We start from the raw sequence: 20,883 nt of genomic DNA, 5'->3' as shown, positions 1-20,883 counted from the left end.
TGCCTCGGCATCCCTGCATGGGAAGGCCTGCAGTTCTTTGAGATAGGCTTCTCTCCCTGTGTTTTTTTCCTCCATCCTTCCAGTATTTCTGTCCTTCTCCAGACCTGTGAGGTTTTTTTCTTTCTGTTACAGTTTTTCTACATGGAGCAGTTTCTTACTTTCCTTTGCACTCACCAGACCTCATCGCTGCTGCTTTCCATCTTTGCAATTTTTTAATAAGTGATTAAGTAGATAATGATGATACTTCTGTATTGGAATTGGGCTTTTCACATGCTACTCCAGTTAGGTTAGTTGGGAACAGAAGAATTAAAGACTCCTTACTTCATGTTGTCTGCAGAGTTGGAAAGACAGCCTTGCATCTGTAGGCTCAGCCTACGACTAGGCGCCTGCCTTCGGGATTGCAAAGCCTGAAAAACTTACTGGATTTTTGCTGAACAATCTGTGCATCGTGTGTCCCGTAAATTCCCTGACATCTGCTTGGCAAGCTGCGGTATGCATCTTTTTCTAGAAAGTGGCTCAAAAGAACTGGGGGATTTCTGTTTGCATCTTTAATCTAGAAAGCCTTCTGCAAGTTGCTTTCACAGATCTATTTAAAGGAAGACAAAAGTGTGAAGCTGCCCACCAAGAGGATTCTAGATTTTACTTTCTTTTTTACCGACTGGCTCTGGATCGAGTCTAAATAAAGGTCTTTCTTCTCTGAGCTGCTGCCTTATTTGCTCCTGCCATCTCTTCTCTTCTGAAAGACGCATCACTTCAGAGACTTCTCGGAGGAAAGGAGCCTCTTTCCAGTGCTCAGGGTTTTTTCTGCACCTTCCCTCAGTGGTGTGGTATTGTTTGGCTGAAGCGTCCCCTTCGTTTCCAGCAACCTTTAATTTTTCTGCAGAGGAGTTGGTTCTGAGGTCACCTCAATTCTCTTCCCAAGGGAGATTCAGACTATAAAAAGTCAACTTTCCTGTCCTTGTTTTGTTGTAAACCTGCTTGCACTCTGAAGGAAAAAAAAAAGTAACCATGCTTTTTGCATGTGGCCCAGATTGTGGGATCCGTCTCGTTAGAGCTAACCCCCGGAGAAAACCCAGCCCTGCCGGTATCCTGCCACGGGCGGCAGAGCACTGGCCTTAGTTCCCCGACGTCCCGGGGCTTTCTGCTCTCACAGAAAGACTCACTTCTGGACAGAGTCCTCGGGGAGACACAGCCGATTGCTCTTCCTGCAAAATCCCTGTGCTTTTTGATAGGGAGTTTGCAGAGGGCTTCTGTAGGGGCGGCCGCCTGAGTAGCCTTTCCTCTCTTGGTTTGCTTTTCAAGTGAAAACGCTGCCAAGGAGATGTTCCCTGTCTTACTGCCGTCTTAGGGCTGAGCTCAGCGTTCCCCCGGTGCGGTCCCATTAAGACCTCATCCATGCTCCCTCCTCTCTCGCTTTCCCCTCCTCCCCCCCCACCCCTGTACCTGCCCTGCCGCCACACCTAGCCAAAGGCGGGCAAGCCCGGCCGGGCCCAGGCTGCCGGAGGAGTTGGTTCCCCTTCAGATAAAGCAGTTCCAGGTAAGGAGGCGAGTTTTTCCCCAGCGAGGCGGTGCGGTGGCGGCTGTCCGCTCTGCCCGTGGCGGCTGGGCTGCGGCAGCGCCGAGCTGGCACGGCGCCGCGCGGCACCGTACGGCCTTCCTGGTGCCCCGGCACCCGGTACGGGGCAGTTCATTTAGCGATTTTTATCAGAGCGCTGTAACTGTTAGCGTTGCGTTCACTGGCAAGACGCTATTTACAATTTGAATGTGGAACGCTTAAAATATTAATGATTTGAAAATGTAATTGGTAGATCTCTTAAGCAGTCAAGGAGCTTGTGTTAAGTGCTAGCAATGTGTTTTCCTTTTAACACACCATGCAACGTGTAATGCCTTTCCTTCCCATTTAGGCTTGCCCGTATTCCCAGTGTCTCAGCACATGAAGAGCCTTTCATCCACCAATGCAAACAGCAAAAGGCAGGCTCAGCCAAGCTGTACTCCAGCCTCGAGGTTGGCTGCCAAACAGCAGAAAATTAAAGAAAGCCGGAAGACAGATGGGCTGTACACAGACGAAGAGGAGGATTTCCAACATGCATCTCTGCTGCAGAAATACAGCGAGTGCGAGAAGCCATCAGGGAAACGTCAGTGTAAAACAAAACACTTGGCACTGCAGGAGAGGAGAAGGAGGTCATCTCTGACAGGGGATGACACCACAGATATCGAAAATGCGGAAGATAAGGTATCTTTATTTAGACTTAATTGTCCACCAGCCTCTCAGAAGGCAGCGCCAGCCTGCTTAAAACTAATGCGCTGTCATGCATGCCGGCTAGCGGGGATTGCATTCAAATTTGTCTGTGGATGCTTTGCACATTTTGTATCTGCTTTTCTTAACCCAAGTTAAAGGCACTATTGCAGGGGGTGAGGAATCTTGCGTTTAAAAGCTGTAGCAGGTCTTTCTTAAAAAATTAAACAGGAGTAGAAGAGTGTAAGTCTTTGCTGGCAAAATATAATCCCATCACTCTGTTGTAAAAACGAGGATTAAAAAAACCCCACAATAATGGTTTTGACAGGTCACGATAACGAGGAAAGTCAGGAAGCGACCAGAGCCTACTTCAGACGGCGACTCTTCGCCAGCCAAGTCGTACGAGCAGAAGCAGTACGATCGCCTGCAGCAGACTCCCTCATTGCTACCCGTCTCGCAGCCCTCGCAGCTGCCGATTGCAAGCCCCCCTCAGGAGACCACCCCGAGCCGGCCCATGCCGCCCGAAGCACGGAGGCTTATTGTCAATAAGAACGCGGGAGAAACGCTGCTGCAGCGGGCAGCACGCCTGGGGTACGAGGTAAGGGTCCCTCACCGCCCTGCGGGACGACGTATTTTAATTTCAAAAGTTAAAACCCTCCTTCCAGTTTTATAGTTGGAAATTTGCAGGCCCCCTCTCCCCTGCTGCATTCCCTTCCCTGACGCGCTGGGTCTCGGAGCAGGTCGCTGTGGGAATGGCTCCCGACTGCGGTTGGGTCAGCTGGCAGGGGCGCAGGGTAAGCAGCATCCTGCGTGAACGAGCAAAGGGTAAAGTTTTATTGGTAAGCCTCGCTTCCGTTTAAATATAAGCCATCTGCAAACAGAATGAATGCCTTTTTTTTTTTTTTTTAAGTAGTCTTTATGGTGATTTTTAATGAGCTGTACGGTTTTTGCTTTTGTTATTTGTGAAGAGCATGTAGTTTAGGAGAAGGGTTTTGTTTCTTTTCTCCAAGGAGTATCTGGTTTGTGACTCAGGATGTAGTGCTTGGAGTGTCCTCTTGCATGCTCAGATGCATCATAGCAGCACTCCGCATGCTTTATGGTTGGAGTCTGGAGCTGCTTGGCGTAGCTGGAACAATGTTGTCTAATGAAACGGCCCCTCTGTTGCCACAAAACCCAGAAACCGATGAATCCCCGAGCTCTGCCGTTTCGAAGCACACTTTTATTGGGGAAAAACGGGCATATAGGTATGAGCGTCATTGTTGCTCAGCTTCACATCTTGCAAAGAGGTGTTTCATGGCAGAGCGCGATTGCTGCCCTCGGCGCGGCTGCAGGGTTCGCCGTGGTGGTGAGGAGCGCTTGGACCTCAGAGCTGGGCTTGAGCCCCGCGCTGGAAGGTGGCATCAGCCTGGGCCCAGCTGGGGCCTGCCCAGCCTCAGGGGTTTGTAGAAACCTCGGATGCCCGTTGTATAGCTGGAGAGCTACATGTGGACAGAGGCCTTCTCCAGCTCTGAAAGGCAGGGTTTGTTGGAAAGGTTTTGTTTACCCTAGACAAAGGCTTCTTCTAACCCAGGGCACTTCAGCTCTAGCTGGGAGGAGAAGTGGTTGTTACAACGTTGCTATGGTAATCTCCGTAATTTAAATTATTTAATTTCCTATGGATCCAAAATCAAAATGTGTTGTAGCATGTACGCCAAGCTATTGGAGTGTATTTTCTTCCCGCGCGGTGTCTGTCGGGGTGAGTACCGCTCGTGTGTAGCAGGCTGCTGTGGGATGCTTGTGCACTTTGATTTCTGCGCCTGTCGTGCTCTCAATGGGGGCAGCTCCGAAACCGAGTGATGGGCTGAGGTCTTGCTCAAGCAGGGGCCGAGGGCTCTCTGTGTGCTTTGCTGATAGTGGGAGCTGTCTGCAGCATTGGCTGTTACTGGGCTGGTTGCAGAAAGCTGGGGATGCCCGGGCTCACCAAGGTCGGGGGACCAGGATCCTGGGGTAACCTTGAGTTCCCATCATCAGCTGGTCAGGGATTTTCTGACTTGAATTCACCCAAAAGTTCAAGTGAACACCACGTTTTTAATAGGCTTAAATATTCCAATTGTTTGACTCGATTGTTTGGCCGGCGTTGACAACGTGGCAGCGAGTCCTCTTGTTGGTGGGGTGCGGGGCAGGAGAGCCGAGCGGGGCAGGGGGGAGAGCTCTGTCTTGTGTGCCCGAGCTGGTGCCAGGATCCGGCATGGGCCCTGTCTCAAGGACTGGAGCGGTGGGTGGCCGTGCCGCCCCGCTGGGGCTTCGTTTGGCCTGTGGTGAGCTGTGATAGTTTGTTCAGCCGTGGAAGCTCTGTAGCTGTGTTTTTTCTTGCTAGCAACCAGACTACTGTGGTTATTAGAAAGCTGAATTTCCTCTGTCTACAGAAAAATTAAGAGTGGTCAAGAAATTACAAATTCCTCTATCTAAAAAAACCCCCAAACCTTGCTGGGTCAAGCTAATTTGCTGGTTTGTGACCTGTGGCAGCTGCACACATCTGTTTTCTGCCGTCCCTGTTAGCGGGGCAGCAACCTTTGGTGGCTGCAGCGCGATGGCCAGGGGCTGATGAAGTGGGAGCCGCTGGATGCTCAGGGGCTCACGGGGGCTTCTCACAGCTGCTGTGGTGGCGGCAGGCAGCCCTGCGGCCCCTCGCCAGCCCGATGGCAGAGGAGCCGAATGAGTCTGCACCGCTGGGGCCATGGCTTGCAAAGGGACGCCAAGGGCTGGCGCAGGACTCGGAGCTGGATGTGAGTGGCACCACAGGGCACCGCTGAGCCTTGACGGAGGCAGGGATGCTGTATGGGGCAGAGCAGCACCAACAGCTCTGCCCTGAGAGCGAGTGAGCTCGAGCCTGCCCTTGGCAGCCTGCCTGCCTTTGCGCCAGGGATGCCCTGCGGCCGTGGAGAGATCCCACCCCAAACCCAGAGGCAGCGCTGGCACGTTTGGCATGCAAAGATGCTGGCGAGCTGTATATATCATTCCCAGACCCACGGGGAGCCCAAACGCTGCTAGCCGAGGTGCCTCTACCCACTCGCAATTGCATGGTATGGATGTGCCCCAGATAGTTGCGGGGAGGGGGACACACACACACGGTTACGATTTTGTGTGTAAAAGCTGACGTGAGAATGAAATGTCGAAGGACAAGCGCGGCTTGTGTCTGGTCAGATAAATTGCAGGGCCGCGGCTAACAAGGCTACTTAAAGACAGTGCGGCAAATGGTCTTCGGCTCTGGAAACCCATATGGTCTGAGCAAAACCCCACCAAAGCTGGTGGGAAGCTTTGCCTTTTCTTCCCTAGGCTTCTGCACCCGGCCTTGCTACATCAGGATGCCCAATCCCAGGATATGGGCACTCTCGAATCCATTCTGTTTTCCCCATTTGAAACAAATGACTTGAGATAATAGTAGTCTTAAAACTGTAATTTACTTTCTGTGAAGGGGGAATTATAGGGAGCGTAAAGTCTTTTTGGGAAAAAAATTACAAAAGGCTTGCGTAATGAATTTGATGGGAGAGGAAACACGGGTTTTCTTTGTACCGCTTGTTGCTTTTTGGTGTGTGTCTGGACTTGAAAAGTTCTCCGGTGAATTTGGGATTAAATCCTGCCTGGGAAGGCAGTGAAATTGGAGGAATGTGTGGTGTGTGACTGGGTGGGGGAAAGATGGTGTTTGTTCCCAGGGGGTTTAAACACTCATGAAGACAGGGCTTATCTAGGCAGGGGGAGAGGGTTTGCCCTGGGGATGCCTCACACGAGGGTCTGGCCCTGGGTCCCCCGTGGCGCTGGAGCAGGAGCTCCTGAGCATCGTCCTGCCCTTGCACAGCTCCCTTGAGGCTCCCGCACCGTGCTAGGGGACAAGCATCGCTTCTGGGGGTTTGGCAGGGTGCTGCGGGGAGGTGTTACTGCTCAGGTGGTAGCGCCTCGCCCAAGGGCCCTGTTTCGAGGTTGGGTGGAGGGGAATAGTGCTTCTTGGTGGCAGCATGCGTGCCCAGGGCATGGGGGATGCACAGGGGGATGCTGACCCCTTCCTTTGGAAAAGGGGCAGGAGCTGCTGCAGAGCAGTAGAGGGTGGGGGAGACTAAAGCAAAGGGCACCTTTCTGTAGAGGATGGAGCGTGCATATTTGCATGCACCTTTTAACGTTGCTGTTTGCAATTTGGCTAACAAACTGCAGGCAGCAGGAGCGGTGGTGGCACAGATCTTGCTGGTGATGTGCTAGCTTGACTCTTTGGATTAACTGCGAGTGATTTTCAGATTGCTGGTTTAAATAGAGCACCTGAACAGACATTAAATTGCCCCGTGGCACTTTCACAGCCTTTCTTTAACGTTAGCGAGAGATGCTTATGAAACCAAAAGTGTGTTTGTGACACCACATGTTCCTGTATTCGGCAGTGACGGCTAATTTTTTTGTAAATTGAATAAATCATGTTAAAAAAAGTTAATGAGGCATTTAATTAATTAACAATGTAGTGTTTTATGGTCTTTATGGTTACATTTTGTGGTTAATGACATTCTTCTTATAGCCTCTTAACACAGAATTGCCCGACAAAATTAGCCTTTTCTTTTCGTCCAGTAGTAGGTATTCTGCCCTAGGATGAGCCTTTCCTTTTTACAAAAATAGATGAAAGGTCTTTTATTTTGAGTTGCAGAATCTATTTTAAACGGTAACTGCATGCTAGAAGTGGAGCCGAATACGGCAGCTGCGTCTGCTACCTATATCCATCTGCTAATTTGCCTGGCGGGGTGGTCTGGTTTTGAAGGAAAATTCATACCTCCGGGGTATCATTTTGCACAGCCCTTTCTTACGGACCTGAGGGAGCGCAGGGTAAAGAGCATCCTTTCTGGAGCGATTTTTGGCCTTTGGGCTGATTAGCAGGAACAGTTTAAAGCCTCTGTTTGGTGAGAGAGGATCCCAGGTTAAACCGGTGGGTGCATCAGGTGTAGGTGGTGGACCGCTCTGTCCCGGCGGCAGGTCAGGGGGATGCTCTGGTGCCTGGGACGGGCAGCTCATTAGCTCCCCACTTTAGCCTGGTTAGTGAGGGCCTGCTAAAAGAGCAGCTTCATGCTGTATCTTGGATACCAGCTCTCGGGTCAGGTATACCCAGAGCACAGATTACTGCGGGCTTTCCGGTAGATTTTGAAACGGGAAGAATAAATGCATCGCACGCGGCTGTTGTTTTATTCTCTTGCTTTGGCAAAGCAAACACTCACCCCCTCCACGCTGTATCCCACTTTGCGAGGATGTCGCTCAGCCTTCGAGAGGAGCAAATGCAAAATTAATGGCTTGCCACTAATCTGGGAATGCGGGGGCTATTTCATACATACAGCGTCACTTAGAAATGTGGTGGTTTTTTTTTCTTTTGCATCTGAGACAAATTGAGGAAGACTCGCACCATCCTAAAATTTTGGTTGAGTGATGGAGCAGTCATTGTTTCAAGGCCGCTTGACAGCGTAGAGCTGAGTCTGGCCTAGGCTCTCGACCGTGGTACATTTGACTGCAAGATGAATTGTGTTAAATTCACATGGCTTCCCACGGCGCCGGGCTCGTTATTGGAACCCAGCGCCTGGCTTTAGTTGTGCATGCAGAAAACCAGGGTGGGTGAAAATGGGATTTCCCCGATCTTGATAGAATCGGGCTTTTTTTTTTGTTTGTTTGCCGATAGCAAACCGTCCTTTGTGTGTCTTAAATGTGTTTTGTTTCGGGTCATACGCTTTTTAATTTTAAAATCAAACTGACGTTGGCTGTGCTGCTGTTGCGCTTACAGAATTTTCTGCTAAAAAATGTGGATGTAAGAGTAAAAACCTTCCTGGTAGCTTTATGCGTGGAAGTTTTAAGAAGCGGAAAGCTGTGAGTTTTGTCTGCAAAATTTGCACATTTTCCCTCTGCAACGATTACTGACGTTTGGGGCTGCGGGAGGGTCCCTGCAGGGCGCGGAGCTCTCGGTGCTGCTTCGCATATGCTAGTCTGCTCGTGGGAAGTCGTGGCCTCCGCTATGTCTCCTGAAGAAGCAGGACTTTCAGTGGCTTCCCCTTTTCTTTTCCTTTTGACTGACCTGTCTCAAAGAGGGTAACTTAGGCATATCGTAGGGGTTTTGTGTTTTGCCTCCCCCCCCCCCCCCGCCCTTTTCCTTCAAGAAGAGAAATCTGTGCATCTCCGCAGCAAGAAATAACTCGATGTATCTGTTTTTCCTCCCATTTCCAGGAAGTGGTTCTGTATTGTTTGGAAAACAAGGTGTGTGATGTGAATCATCGTGACAACGCAGGTTACTGTGCCCTGCACGAGGCCTGTGTCAGAGGCTGGCTGAGCATCGTGCGGCATCTCCTCGAGTATGGGGCCGACGTCAACTGCAGCGCTCAGGATGGAACCAGGTTAGCGGCACCCCCGGCCCAGCATCGGGCGGTCACCACCACCGGGCAGTAGTTCCTTTGGTCACGGTGGCAGGAGAAAGCACCCTTTTCCCTCTCTACTTCTTTATCCTCCCCTTGTCCCCCTCCCCATCCCGCATGTAACCCCCAAAGCGGGTGACGCGTGGTGGCCTCCTTATTGCTGGTCCTGGGGCAGGAGCATGCAGGTCTCGGTGACCTCCTCCGCTCTCCGGTTAATAAAGTGGTGGGGGGCACACTTTCGTTGTGACTCGAGTTCAGTGTAATTTTTTTCTCTGGGAATTTTAATAAGTTGCGTTTTACGTTTTTTTAAAGAGTTTGTGAAATTGCCAGCTGCAGGGAAGGAAGGAGTGATACTTGAGCTGCAGCCCTGCTCGTGTGCGCTCCAGGTCCTTCGAGCTGTGCCAGAAGAGCTGGCTTTGCCTTGTTAGCAGGGTTACTTTTAAGAGCACTTCAGGCTTTTGCGGCAATTGGGTGTGCGAGTCCTGTATATGCTATATAAAAATGTTGTTTTGCTGAACTGTTAAAACTCTATCTGCTCTTTTGATATTTTGGATTATTTTTTTTTTTTTAATCCCGAATTAAATCTTTTTGTTTCCTTCACAGAATAGTAGGGATGCTTAGTTCCTGTGCTCGCAGAATAGATAGTGAGCTTTTCTTTTTTTTTTGCTTTGTGGAGATAGAAATGCTGCTCCGCATCTTTTTTAAGCTGCTTGTGCATCTCCTGAAGTACCTCTTTGACCACCTCTCCGGGGCTGACCTTGGGGTAACTTTTCCTCAGCGTATGCAGAACGTTATCCAGTCTATGCATTTTGGGGACAGGTTGCTTTGTATTCCGTGAAGCTCCTGCAGCCTGTTATCTTAAATGGTTTATCATGTTCGCTATCACCATCCAAATAGCCAAGGAGGGAAAATTAGCATAACTAAGAGTCTGCCTCTTTTGTTTTTAAGCTCGCTATTTATTAACTTGGGAAGGGAGGGGTCAGGAAAACAAAAGCTCCAGGACGGCTGGTTAGGATGGTCCATTAGAAGTTCATGATGGTCAGTCGTTACCGGCCCATCACGGCCGAAAGGAAGCATTTCTGAAGAAACACTGAAACTCTGGCTGGATTGTCAGATTCCTTCTCCGTGTCCCGCTTCTTTGTAAAAAGTCTCAGCTCTCTAGGCTGACAAACAGCCCCGCATTTTCTGCTGTCTCCAGCTTTAATACGTGACCTATGCAACAGCAGCGAGTTGCCATAAAAAGAATCCTAAATTATTTTTGTCTCACTTGCCGGAATAACCTGTATAGAAAATTAACCCCAGGAGTTTTCTGACCAGTCTCAATCACCCGCCAGTTCAGAGTCCACCTTTGATTTCGATGCACAGATGGAGCTCATTTTCAAGAAAGAGGCTTGGCTTGTGTACCCTGGAAAGTTGTTTGGGGGAAAATGCATTTTAGAAATGAGCATAACAATGGTCTGATCATAGATGGTAATGTCAGAACTCAGCTTGCGGTCCCCTTTCTTTTCTGATGGCAGACTTACTTTTTGTTTGAAAAGGTGCTCAACAGACAGTGTGAATCCAAAACACATCTAATATACACATGAAAGATGGTCTAGCTGCCCTGAGTTGGGTAGGACAGAGAGCAGAAGCTTCTGTAAGGAACATCCAATTGGTGTTATCCTCTGCCTTTTGGCAGGAATGGACTTCTCTGTCTCTGTAGAGTGAATCACGACATACGTAAGACAAACCCCATTTCTCTCTTGAAGGCTCAGTAAGTTTTTCTCCTTTCGCTTTTAGGAGGAAGGAGGTGTCAGTTTTCCTCAGCTGTGTTGCTTTTTAAATTTGAATTCTTGCACACCTTCAACCCTTGGAAAGATAGTAGAATCTTAAAAGCAAAAAAATCCAAACAAACACACCATCAAAGACTTCTCCCCCTCCCCTGCTTTTTTAACTACACTGAACATGCCTTATCGCCCCCTCCGCCACCTCACAAGCCCACTAGCCAAAGATATTTTTGGTCGTGCTGGAAGCTCTTAAGTCTCCAGACAGTGACAGCGGATGTCTTTAGTTCTGGTTAGCCAGTTAACGTCAGTCTGCGTGGAGGAGTGATGTAACTGCATGAGGTGTGATGTAACTGCATGCGCTGCATTTGTTAGTGTGGCAGCCTGGGGGGTCACTTGGACCCCAGCTGCCTGAAGCTTCGGTCTGCGTTACTTGCTGCCTGCCGCCTCTGTGGTCGACTTTTTGGAGGACACTCTCTGAAAAGTGGTGACAAGTGAGGATACGGCTTCAATCTGAACAAAATGTCCTTATGAACGTGAAGGGTGTAGGAAGGTTCTGCAAAGTCCGTGCATCTCTCCTTTCAGTCCTGTCTGAAGTGCTGCAGGTGCTCCGATCAACGTGGTGGTTTTGCATGCGTGTGTTTGAAGTGAAGCAAAGACCTGAGCCTCTTGCTTTGGTGTTGCCTTTTATGTACCTACGCAGCCGGTCTGTCGTGAGTTCGGCTTTCAGCTTCTGGTTCCTGTGATACTATCAGAAATCTTGGTGAAGCCAAAAAACAAGCAAAGCACCAAAGGAGGTGGTGGCGTTTGGGGGTGTAGGTACGGTGCAGTCCTTCCCTTCGCCCTCAGCTCAGCACTAGGGCTCTGCCTGCACACATACCGCTGCCTGCAGCCCACCCTGTCCCTCTGTCTGCCCCACTCGCAGTGCATCTGGCTGGGCTAAATACAGCGGTTGTCTGTGTTTTTCCTCTTAAACTCTATGCTGATCGTGGCTTTCCAAATGCAGCGCCTGCAGACCCTGAATACACAAGCACTCTGCTGCTGAATTAGTGGCTAATCAAAGATTATTGTAGAACAGGGCGAGATCTTTAAGACCTGTCTCAGAGGTGCCACAGTCACTAAGGGCTCTTAATCGTCTTACCTATAAATAATAATAGACCGTGCTTAAGAGGTGAAGCGCTTTCCTTCCCTGACACGATCCCAGTAAGTGCAGTAGCTCAACAAGGGGCGTTCCACGACCAGTGCCTGACATTAGCAAGGATGGTTGATGGTGTATTTGGCCTTACCTCCTTTTTCTTCTCCTCTTACCTCCGCAGCATGCCCTAGCTGAACCGGCGCTGCTTTAAAAACAGAGCTGCATGCCAAAAATACAGGCATCTCCTGCCTGTTCGCGAGGCCTCACAGTTGCTTCAGAGTGGGCTTGCTAGATTCGCTCTCCAGCCAGTTCTGCTTTATCCTTCTCGCTGGTGGCTGATGAGCTCAGCCTTTTTTATTTTTTCCCTGAGAGGACCGTGCCAAGATGGCTCTCTTCCTGCGTCCTTTCAGCTGGTCTTGGCAGAGCCATACCCTCCAGCAGCTAATTGTGTTAAAGAAGAGGCAGCCGATGTAGCTGCCCTCCTGCAACTTGTGCCTTGCCTCTTCCGTGGGGCACCGTTGCACAATAGAGTAGATGGAAATAAAAATAAAACGCCAAGATATGGTATTGCTCAGCGAGTTACGAGACTTCTTATTGCAGCGAAGAAAATTCTGGTGGTGCCTGAAAGGCTGAGAGCAAACCCTGACTGGTCTAAATAGTTTATAATTTTGGTGGTGGAATGATAAACCCCCAGTAAAGTGTTTTCCTAACTCTAGTAGCAGTAAAAATAGTAGGAAGATTTCAACAGTACACAAGAGAGAGCTGAGATGTGCGTCTCCTGTAGGATATTGCAGCTCTTGAATGTCCCCAGATCCTTCTGGGGCCTTTCGAAGGGTTTGTTTTAGAAACGAGCTGTACTACCGTTAACTGTACCATTAGGGATAGAGAGTGTTTATTTCCACGATGCTCAGGGCGGAAAAGATTATATGGGCAAAGCAGCCCAGGAGAGGACTCCCAGGGATCTTTTTTTTACATCTGAAAAAGTTGCCGACTCCAGTAGTCACTTCTGCATCCTACAAAAAGGATGGTTAAACTCTGCCAAGACTGAAAAATACTCCCTTCTCTGCCGGCCCTGGTGGGAGAAGCAAATGAGTAGCTGTGCCTTTGCATGGCCCCGCTTGTGAGCTTGCCAAGAAGCTGTGCTAGCCAGTAAAAGAGTCTGTCAGCGCTCTGTTATTGCCTTTTTCCCCCCGCCTTATCTATGGGGAATCTCCTTTTTTTTCCCCTCCCCACCAGTGTTTCTTTTCCTTCCTTCATTTCCTTCTATTCATTGTTCTTCCTCCTTCCGCACGGTTTTACTGTGCCTTTTCTTCCCCTTGCCTCTCTACAGTCCCCTCTCGTGCCTGGGATGGCCACCCTGTGCTCCGGCAGGTGACAAAGACAGGGCTGCCTGCCCCACTGCCTGCCCCACTGCCTGCCCCACTGTCTCTGCCCCATATGCACCACCACGCCGGGCTGGGTGACCCGTAGTGCAGGGAGAGGGGGTCCTGTCCTGGGGTTACAGCCCATGTGCTGCAATTTTTCCTTCCTGGGGAAGGCCCAGGCACTCTTTAATAAACTTGTCCGGGTGTCATTAAATCGATTGAAACACTGGGCGGTGATTTAGATGTTGTTTTTAATAAGTTAAGGTATCATCTTGAATTCATTACGGCTTCAAAAGCCACTTAGGTAAGTCAGTTTAAAAAAAAAAAAAAAAAAAACAAGAAAACCTACAAACCCATAAACCCACAATACCCTCCACCCCGCCCCAGCCCCAAACCAGAAAATCTTAATTCTAAAATAAAATGGAAAACAGTTCAAAATTAAAGACTCCAGTAAAGTGAGGGAGTGGGGGGAAAAAAGCGTCCCCAGCATTTGGCGGCAGCCGTAACTCTCATCTGTTCCCGGTGCCTGTTGCCAGACTTTCAGCCAGGGATGCCTCATGCCCAGTGGGGGAGAGGAGGGTTTGCAGCAAGGCTGATAAGGCTGATGTTTCCCGCTATAGATGCTCGGAGTGTCGTGACCCAACAGCTCCGGCCTCAGATGCTTGCTGACAGCTGAAAACACCTGATACTTCTTCAGCCTCTGTGTCGGCACCCCTGTTATTTGTACCCCTTGTATTGTATCGCCTGGGATGTTTAGCACTGGCCAGATCCTGGATGCGCTGGTGTGCTGAGTGGGCACGCGATGCTGCAGCAGTCCCTGTGCAGGAGAACTGAGTCAGTAGGTGGGGGTGGGAGGGTGAGGCTTGCGGGGACCCCGGGAACGGAACGTTGGCTTCTCCAGCACCGTCTCAAGGGCGTCAGATAGTTTCAGTGTTATGTTAGAGACTTCCCTGAGAAATTGAGAAGGGATATCCTGACCCTTTGCAAGTGAGTCTCACGGACCTCTCTGGTCTTTAAATTTGAAAGTGGCTTTCCAAAGAGCAGCATGTCAGGCTTTGAAGGCGTGCGCGTGTTGTGCTCTCTGGTGCCAGGGGTCTGAGGGGTGTCACGAGCTGGATTGAGGATTGCGCTCAGCAGCTTGAGGATCACCTGCTTGTTCACGGTGTTGGTGGCCTGGGGTGTGCAGGTGGCAGGCGGTGCAGGATGAGCCCTCTCTCCGTAGGGAATGAGCCTCAAGCTCTCCAGGTGCATCTCCTCATGTCAATATAGCGTACATATGTCGAAACCAAAACCGCATACAGCTTTCCAGCTACATGGGGGCAAGCGAGGGTGCTTCGTGTGTGACAGATGTTAATCACCCTAAGTCACAGCCTACTGGAGAGTACTGGAAAGGAGTAAACACACCTGAAACATACTTCTTTTTGAGATGGATCAGAGTCCCCCCTCCCACCAGCAGCGCTATGTGATAGGTGGGAAAACGGTGGTGTGCCTTCCTCTTCCGACTGGTTTGATCTGCCTCTCCTCTGTCCTGAGCTCACGTGGATGCCAGCCAGTACCAAAGCGGTGGTGGTGTAGAGGGGACATTGCTGCCTGTAGCAAAAGGAGTGGTGGGACGTGGCCTTCTTGCAGAGGGAGTTTCAGCCCTGGTTGTTAGCTGAGCGTTGCTTTGCAGATTGGTAGATGGAGTTGAGGGGTTTGCTTGTCTGTGCTTCCGGATGACTTCTCCTTGTAACATCGTTCTGAAAGCTTTCCAGGGAGGCAGTATGTGATCCTAGTTAAAGTCCTTCCTTACTTCTCGTGCCTTTTCATACATCTGTTGGAGAGCTTGAAAGCCTTGTTGGGGGCAGCGGTGTTGAGAGCCCAAAGGAGGAGGAGTGTAGAGTAGAATTGAACTTCCATGATCAGTGGCCATTGCATGTGACTCCCTTTTCAGTTCCCTGCTCATCGCTGTCTAAGGAAAAGATGGGATTTTAACACATCTTCATTAGTCTGAAGGGTAATATGTTCTACTTCCAGACGACTCCCCGTTACGTATAATCAATTTTAAAGGCAAAAGTTAATGCGATTTATAATTAGCGATAAGGAATTCTAAACCTGGAATCGCAGGCATGTGTATTAATGAATAATCCTTCTGTAGGCTCACAAAGTCTGTGTCTGAGCTTGTACAGATTGCTCATGCTGCGTAAAATGCGTTAACTTCTGGGTGGACTAAACTCAAAATAACATGTTTTTCTATTCTCTGAGTAGAAGGGCTGAATTATGCTGCAAATATATTCGCAAGTACTATTTAAAGAGGATGCAGCGTGGAAGTTTAATTCCCAGCAAATTTTCATAACTTATTTCTGTGTACATAATTTAGGAGCTTTGGGTAACTGATTTCTCTGCTTGCCCAGAGGCAGGCTGAATGAGCCCTTACTCCACAACACGCTGTTAAATTGGCAGAAATTTGGAACGGTAGAGTGACTTGCAGCAAAATTATGTTTGTGAGGCTTCGTGCAAACTCCTGCTTTCTATTACAGCGGTGTAATTATTTTACTGGCCCTCGAAATATGTACGGCAATGAATAGACGTAACAGAAGGATCTGCCCCGAGCAGTCTGACTGTGAAAAGACAAGAGGGGAGGGGATGATGTGCAAGTAAAACCGACAATGAGATGATTGGCAGCTATATTAATAGTGTTACTTTCTATAAATAACTTTGATCTGAAGTCAGAAGTTTCTTGTCAAACACGTTTGCATAATACTATTGAGTCAAAATGTAATGCCGTGATCTTTTTTATTTCCCTAGACCAATCCATGATGCGGTCGAAAACGATCACTTGGAAATTGTCCGCCTGTTACTGTCTTATGGTGCTGATCCAACGCTTGCGACCTACTCTGGGAGGACCATCGTGAAAATGACCCACAGTGAGCTCATGGAGACCTTCCTCACAGGTGTGTGGCCACATTGCACAGGGCTCTGCTGGTCATGGCAAATGGGGGGACGTTCCCTGGCCCCTCAAAGTCCCTGCTGCCCGGCGGGGATGTCTCCACACTGAGGAGCATTAGGGTAGGCTGCAGTAGCTCCCTCTCTGCCTGCAAAAACCCAGCCGCTGCAGGTGGGACACATAGCCATGCATGGGGGCTCCTTCTAATTGAAACTTTTAATAAGTCATAAGGTTTATGCCACTATCAGATTTGATAGGTAGGAGGTCAGCGGGCTGTTTCAGTGCCTTCATTTTTCTGCTTGAAATGAAAATAAGAAACTTGCCAAATGGAATAGCTGTTTGTCATCATGTTTTCCCATGGTCTTGCTTTTTATCCTTCTAGTTCTTGTCTTTTTGCAAGTTCTGCCTCGTTTTATATCTGACGTGCTGTAAAACTGTATTAAATGTTCTTGTCTTTAAATTTGTCCATGTTCTAACATGGTTGTAGGTTTTTTTGCTGTTAGTTTTGGTTAAAGACACTTGCATTCCCTAATAACTTTACTTCTGAAAATGTTTGCAGTGTTCACAGTCAGTGAGTCTACGTACTCATCCACTTACCTGTTTAAATGGTGCAGTGTAGAAAGTGCATAGGTGTATCAGGACTCCAGTGAAGTCCAGTATCTTGGACTTCTTAGTGTCTTGAATCCCAGTATCTTTTCATCAACTCAACTAGCACATCTCCCAGATTATGTCTGCAAAAAAGAATTACATCTTCTGAACGTATCTGTGTGGAAAAACCTTTTCCGTCAGTTTCTTTGGGGCCACTGTTTCACCCCCAAGTTGGTGTGCAGAGTAACTCTGCAGGCTAAAAAGTGTGCTACATCCTATCTTTCACAAAAATAAAATGCCGCTCTCAAGTTACTGAAGCTTAAGGTTGGGACTGTCCCTCTTAGACCGTGGGTTATTATTTGGTGTGGTGGATCATTATTTGATGTGATGGGAGAAGGGATGCAGGAGAAAAGTGAATTCCAGGAATATTTACGAGAATGATGTGTGTATATGCTGTTCTTTGTAGCATGTGCATCAGGAATACGGTGTGGGTTTTATTTGATGGAAGGTATGGAGGACGCATAGTGAGACTGTATGACACACGGTCTGCTAAACTTGCCAGCTTTTTGTTCTCATCAGAACGTTTTTGTTGTTGTTTTTTCCTCTCCAGAGTATTTAACTGACCTGCAAGGTCGAAGTGTTGACGACCCTGGTTTGTACTGGGATTTCTATGGCAGCTCTGTGTGCGGTGAGCAAATGTTACCCTTTATTTCTTTGTATTCGGAGACTTTCAAAACATGCGGCACATGGGGGCGGGGGCTGTTTTGTTTCTATGGTGGAGGAAGCTAGGAAGGAAGCAAACTGATTTTATTTACAGATCACGTTATTGGAAGAAAAAGCAAGACCTGCAACAGTCTCGTCAATGCTGACTTGGCACCTTTATTCAATTTTATTTAGATCCAAAAGATGAATCTGGATTTGACATCTTGGCAAATCCACCCGGCCCAGGTGATGAAGATGAAGATGGCTTTAGCGATGTGTTTGAATTTGAATTTTCGGATGAGCCTCCCTTGCCGTGTTACAACATTCAAGTGTGTCTCTCTCAGGGGTAAGAACAAACACAGGTTTTGGGGTAAAAATAGCTGAGACGATCTGCTTGGGATGACGGCACTTTGTGTCCGTGGGGAAAAGCGTTTGCATTTATCTAACATAAATGAGAGAGCAATACTATAACTGCTGGACTTCTTAGAATTAAGCTAATAGGAGGTGAGAGGGAGAAAGGCTGACTTGTTGGGGCTGTGTTTTGAGTGCCACGCTCCTGAGCGGGATGAGTGATGTTTGAACACAAAATCCTTCCCTCATCCGAGTCAGGCACCTTGGTATAACATCCCAAAATACAAGTGCTTCTAGGACTTAAATTTGGATATCGTGTTTGCAAAGTGTTCTTAATTTTATTTAATGGGCTTTTCTGTTTTGCTGAGCGGACGTGCTTTTGTGGATGACAAAATGCAACCATTACTGCTGCTCTAGACTTTGCAGCAAAAGTGGTTTAAAGCTCTGAGTCGGATCAAACAAATAAGCATCTTAAAGAAGATGCTATGATACTTAATAATAAGCAAAGACCTGGAAGGTTTTATTATCTATTATATTCAAGATATAAATCAGCTTCATAAACAGCTACTGTTTGTTATTTGTACCAATTTTGATGACAGTCGTGGGAAAAATAGTTTAAAATATTAATCATGCAGGAGCGTGGGTTTTAGCATGTTTTTATTATTTGGGTGATGGATGTAACTTAAGTTCTTTGAAGTGGACAAGTACAAAAATTGAATTAAAAAACTGGATTCTTAATCTGAGAAAAAGAACCCTCTGTTGACTTGTATTTAATATTGGCATTTATGGAAGTCAGAGGTGCTGAGATTTCTGGTTATAATCACCTCCTGACTTGCTAAATGAGAGTTGGGCTCAGCCAGGAGAACCTTTAAACGTGTGAGCAGCCGTAGGGATGACTGTTGACCTACGCACGCGCTCACGAGTCCTGGGTTTATAGGCTCCAGTGCCCCTGCATGCTTGGTCCCCCTCCTTCCCCAAAGCTGCGGGCAGTGGTAGGATGAGTAAGTACGTACGCACCTGCACATTTGTTATATTCGTCCCCCTGGGCAATGGCCTTGATTTCAGGGGGGTTGTTTGTGCGGGAGGGTTTGTCGCACAGCGGTACGGTGAATAGTCAAGAAGCCCGTGACTTAACGTCAGTTATTTGAGTCTGTTTCTCCTTCGCTTCCACAGACCACGAAACTGGCTTTTGCTCTCGGACGTGGTGAAGAGGCTAAAAATGTCATCTCGCATCTTCCGCTGCAACTTCCCCAATCTGGAAGTTGTCACCATCACGGAGGCAGAGTTTTACAAACAGACTTCCCTCAGCCAGTTGTTCTCTTGTGCTACGGACCTTGAAGCTTTTAACCCGGAGAGCAAAGAGCTGCTGGATTTGGTAGAGTTTACAAGTGAACTCAAGACTTTGCTCGGCTCCTCGCTTCACTGGTTGCATCCGCACGAGGACCCTCCCTTCGACATCCTCTGGTGAACCATCAGGCCATTTAATGTACAGTGCTCTATACAGTTACTTCTTTATGTATATGTGTTCAAATGCAATTGTTTCTGTAAAGAAAGGACACTATTAAATATGAAAATATCTTTCCTTTATATAAGAGATCTGAATTCCAGTTGGATGGATTTTGGAAGAATTTTTTTTTAACTTCAATCAGTTTTTACAAAATTGTTATATAATGTTTCTTTAAATGCACACAGGCTTTGGGATAAGTTTGTTATTACTCGGAACACATTTTTTTTTTTAAAGAACACACCCACACATTGACTTTGTTTCATACAAAGCACTGATTACACAGAACATACTTTTTCTAGGTGATGTGATCAAAGTCGTGTGGCTTGTTTGGGAGATAGAATTCAGTAAGGCACTTGGTGATATTATTTTTGTTTTTTTGTTTACAGAATTACCTGCTTTGGCCAGGTAAGCACTATTGAATATAATTCAATAGTTTGTAATATAAATTAAACCATATCCATACACATCAACTAATTGTAAGAACTTTTATATCCTAATTTAAAAGCTGTGAAATTTAGTTTTCACACATCAAACCGGATTGTTTATATATGTTTAAACATTTTATGCTCTTTATTTAAAGAAGACTTTGAACTATTTTTTCTGTACCTTGTAAAATATTGAAAAACTAACATATGTTGAAGTTGCTTGAAACTGTACATAAACTAAATTTTCTGAATTGTGTGTTTATGTTTGAGATCTGTGTTTTAACTTTGTAAGTAAATCTTCTGCCTTTGTATTTATATTTTACAAAAATTTTCTTAAAGGCAATAAAACTGTTGAGAAATGAAGAGGGTAGAGTGGCTCCCATTAATTCCATGCCCGGTTGCAAAATGAGCTCCGACTCATTAATGTTTATGAAAGGAGGCTCTGCGAGCGATTCCCAAAGCAGAGCATAGGTGCTGGCGAGCAGCAGATGAAGTCTGAGGTAGAATCTGCATCGGCTTTCTAAATTCAAGGTTACAAGAAAACATCAGGCGGGTGCCTCTTGTAGGACAGAGGTTTAAAAGCGGTACTCACAATAATTTCTGCATTGCCTTTTAGTTAAAGAATTGCGAATAGGTTCAATTATTTTTCCTCCTTTGTCATAGTTTTAAGCTGATTCGACTCAATTCCCTTTTCAGTGGTATCTGCAGAGGGGAGGAACATAGTACCAGGGTGAATGCTTTAGTATTACTGTGGAGCATTAAGGCTATGAGCACCCTTTGGGGGGATCTGAAGGGACAGTGAGCAGAATGTCACTTTTACACAGCACAGCTTGGGAACTTGCGTCTTAAGAGGCTGGGCTCCCAGGGCTGGGGCAGGCCCTCTCTGAAGGGTCTGGGTCTGCCTTTCCCCTGTGGAAAGAAGTTCCCGCTGTGAACCCAAGGTCTGAGTTTTGCTTTGGGGCTGTTTTTAACAGCAGTATGTCCTGTGATAGCTGAAAGCTTCAGCTGAGATGTTTAAATCGCGCTGCTCTTCTGACGAGGGCCAGGACACCCAACAAAAAGGTCTTGAGCAGAGCACCTGGTCCATCTGAGAAAAGCATCTGGGAAAAAGTTTCTTCGTCTGGAGGAGTGAGGCTCAGAGGTTTTGGTGAATGGACAGCGTACTGCAGGTTGAATCTTGTGCTCTTGGGGGAGCTTAAGAAAGGGTGTGAATTACCCTGGTGCTGAAGGTAAGGGAGAATGACGCCTCATTCCTGAAGGTGCCCCAGAGGGAAAGACGCAGCGCTGATGCCTCTCGTGGTGTGTTGCCATCGAGTCTTTTGCCAAACGTTTGTACTGCGTGGCTTACAGTAGAACTGCTTCTGGGGGTAAGATGGTTTTGTAGCTGAGCCAAGAGGCGAGAGAAGGGTGCGACAGCTGTCTGCTGCTGGCAGCTGAAGTCCCATTTCCACACAGGACAGGGAATTTTCAGTCCTAATACAACCACCA

At 47.7% G+C, this 20,883-nt stretch overlaps 1 protein-coding gene across 3 annotated transcripts in view; it reads left to right on the top strand.

Annotated features, from left to right (window-relative positions):
* Nucleotides 1-19,553, top strand: part of BCOR (BCL6 corepressor) — a 39,058-nt gene extending 19,505 nt beyond the window's left edge. For all 3 annotated transcript variants that reach the window (XM_059828388.1, XM_059828324.1, XM_059828263.1), the window contains 7 exons: nt 1,905-2,233; nt 2,565-2,834; nt 8,450-8,616; nt 15,684-15,829; nt 17,021-17,098; nt 17,308-17,458; nt 18,637-19,553. In XM_059828388.1, the coding sequence (XP_059684371.1) occupies nt 1,905-2,233; nt 2,565-2,834; nt 8,450-8,616; nt 15,684-15,829; nt 17,021-17,098; nt 17,308-17,458; nt 18,637-18,931 (1,436 nt within the window). In that variant the 3' untranslated portion in view covers nt 18,932-19,553. The remainder of the gene's footprint in view (nt 1-1,904; nt 2,234-2,564; nt 2,835-8,449; nt 8,617-15,683; nt 15,830-17,020; nt 17,099-17,307; nt 17,459-18,636) is intronic.
* Nucleotides 19,554-20,883: the final 1,330 nt, after the last annotated feature.

The sequence above is a fragment of the Gavia stellata genome, chromosome 1 (genome assembly GCF_030936135.1).
Source record: "Gavia stellata isolate bGavSte3 chromosome 1, bGavSte3.hap2, whole genome shotgun sequence".
NCBI lineage: Eukaryota > Metazoa > Chordata > Aves > Gaviiformes > Gaviidae > Gavia > Gavia stellata.
The sequence above is the reverse complement of the archived record's forward strand: the minus strand, read 5'-3'. Positions and strand labels throughout refer to the sequence as shown.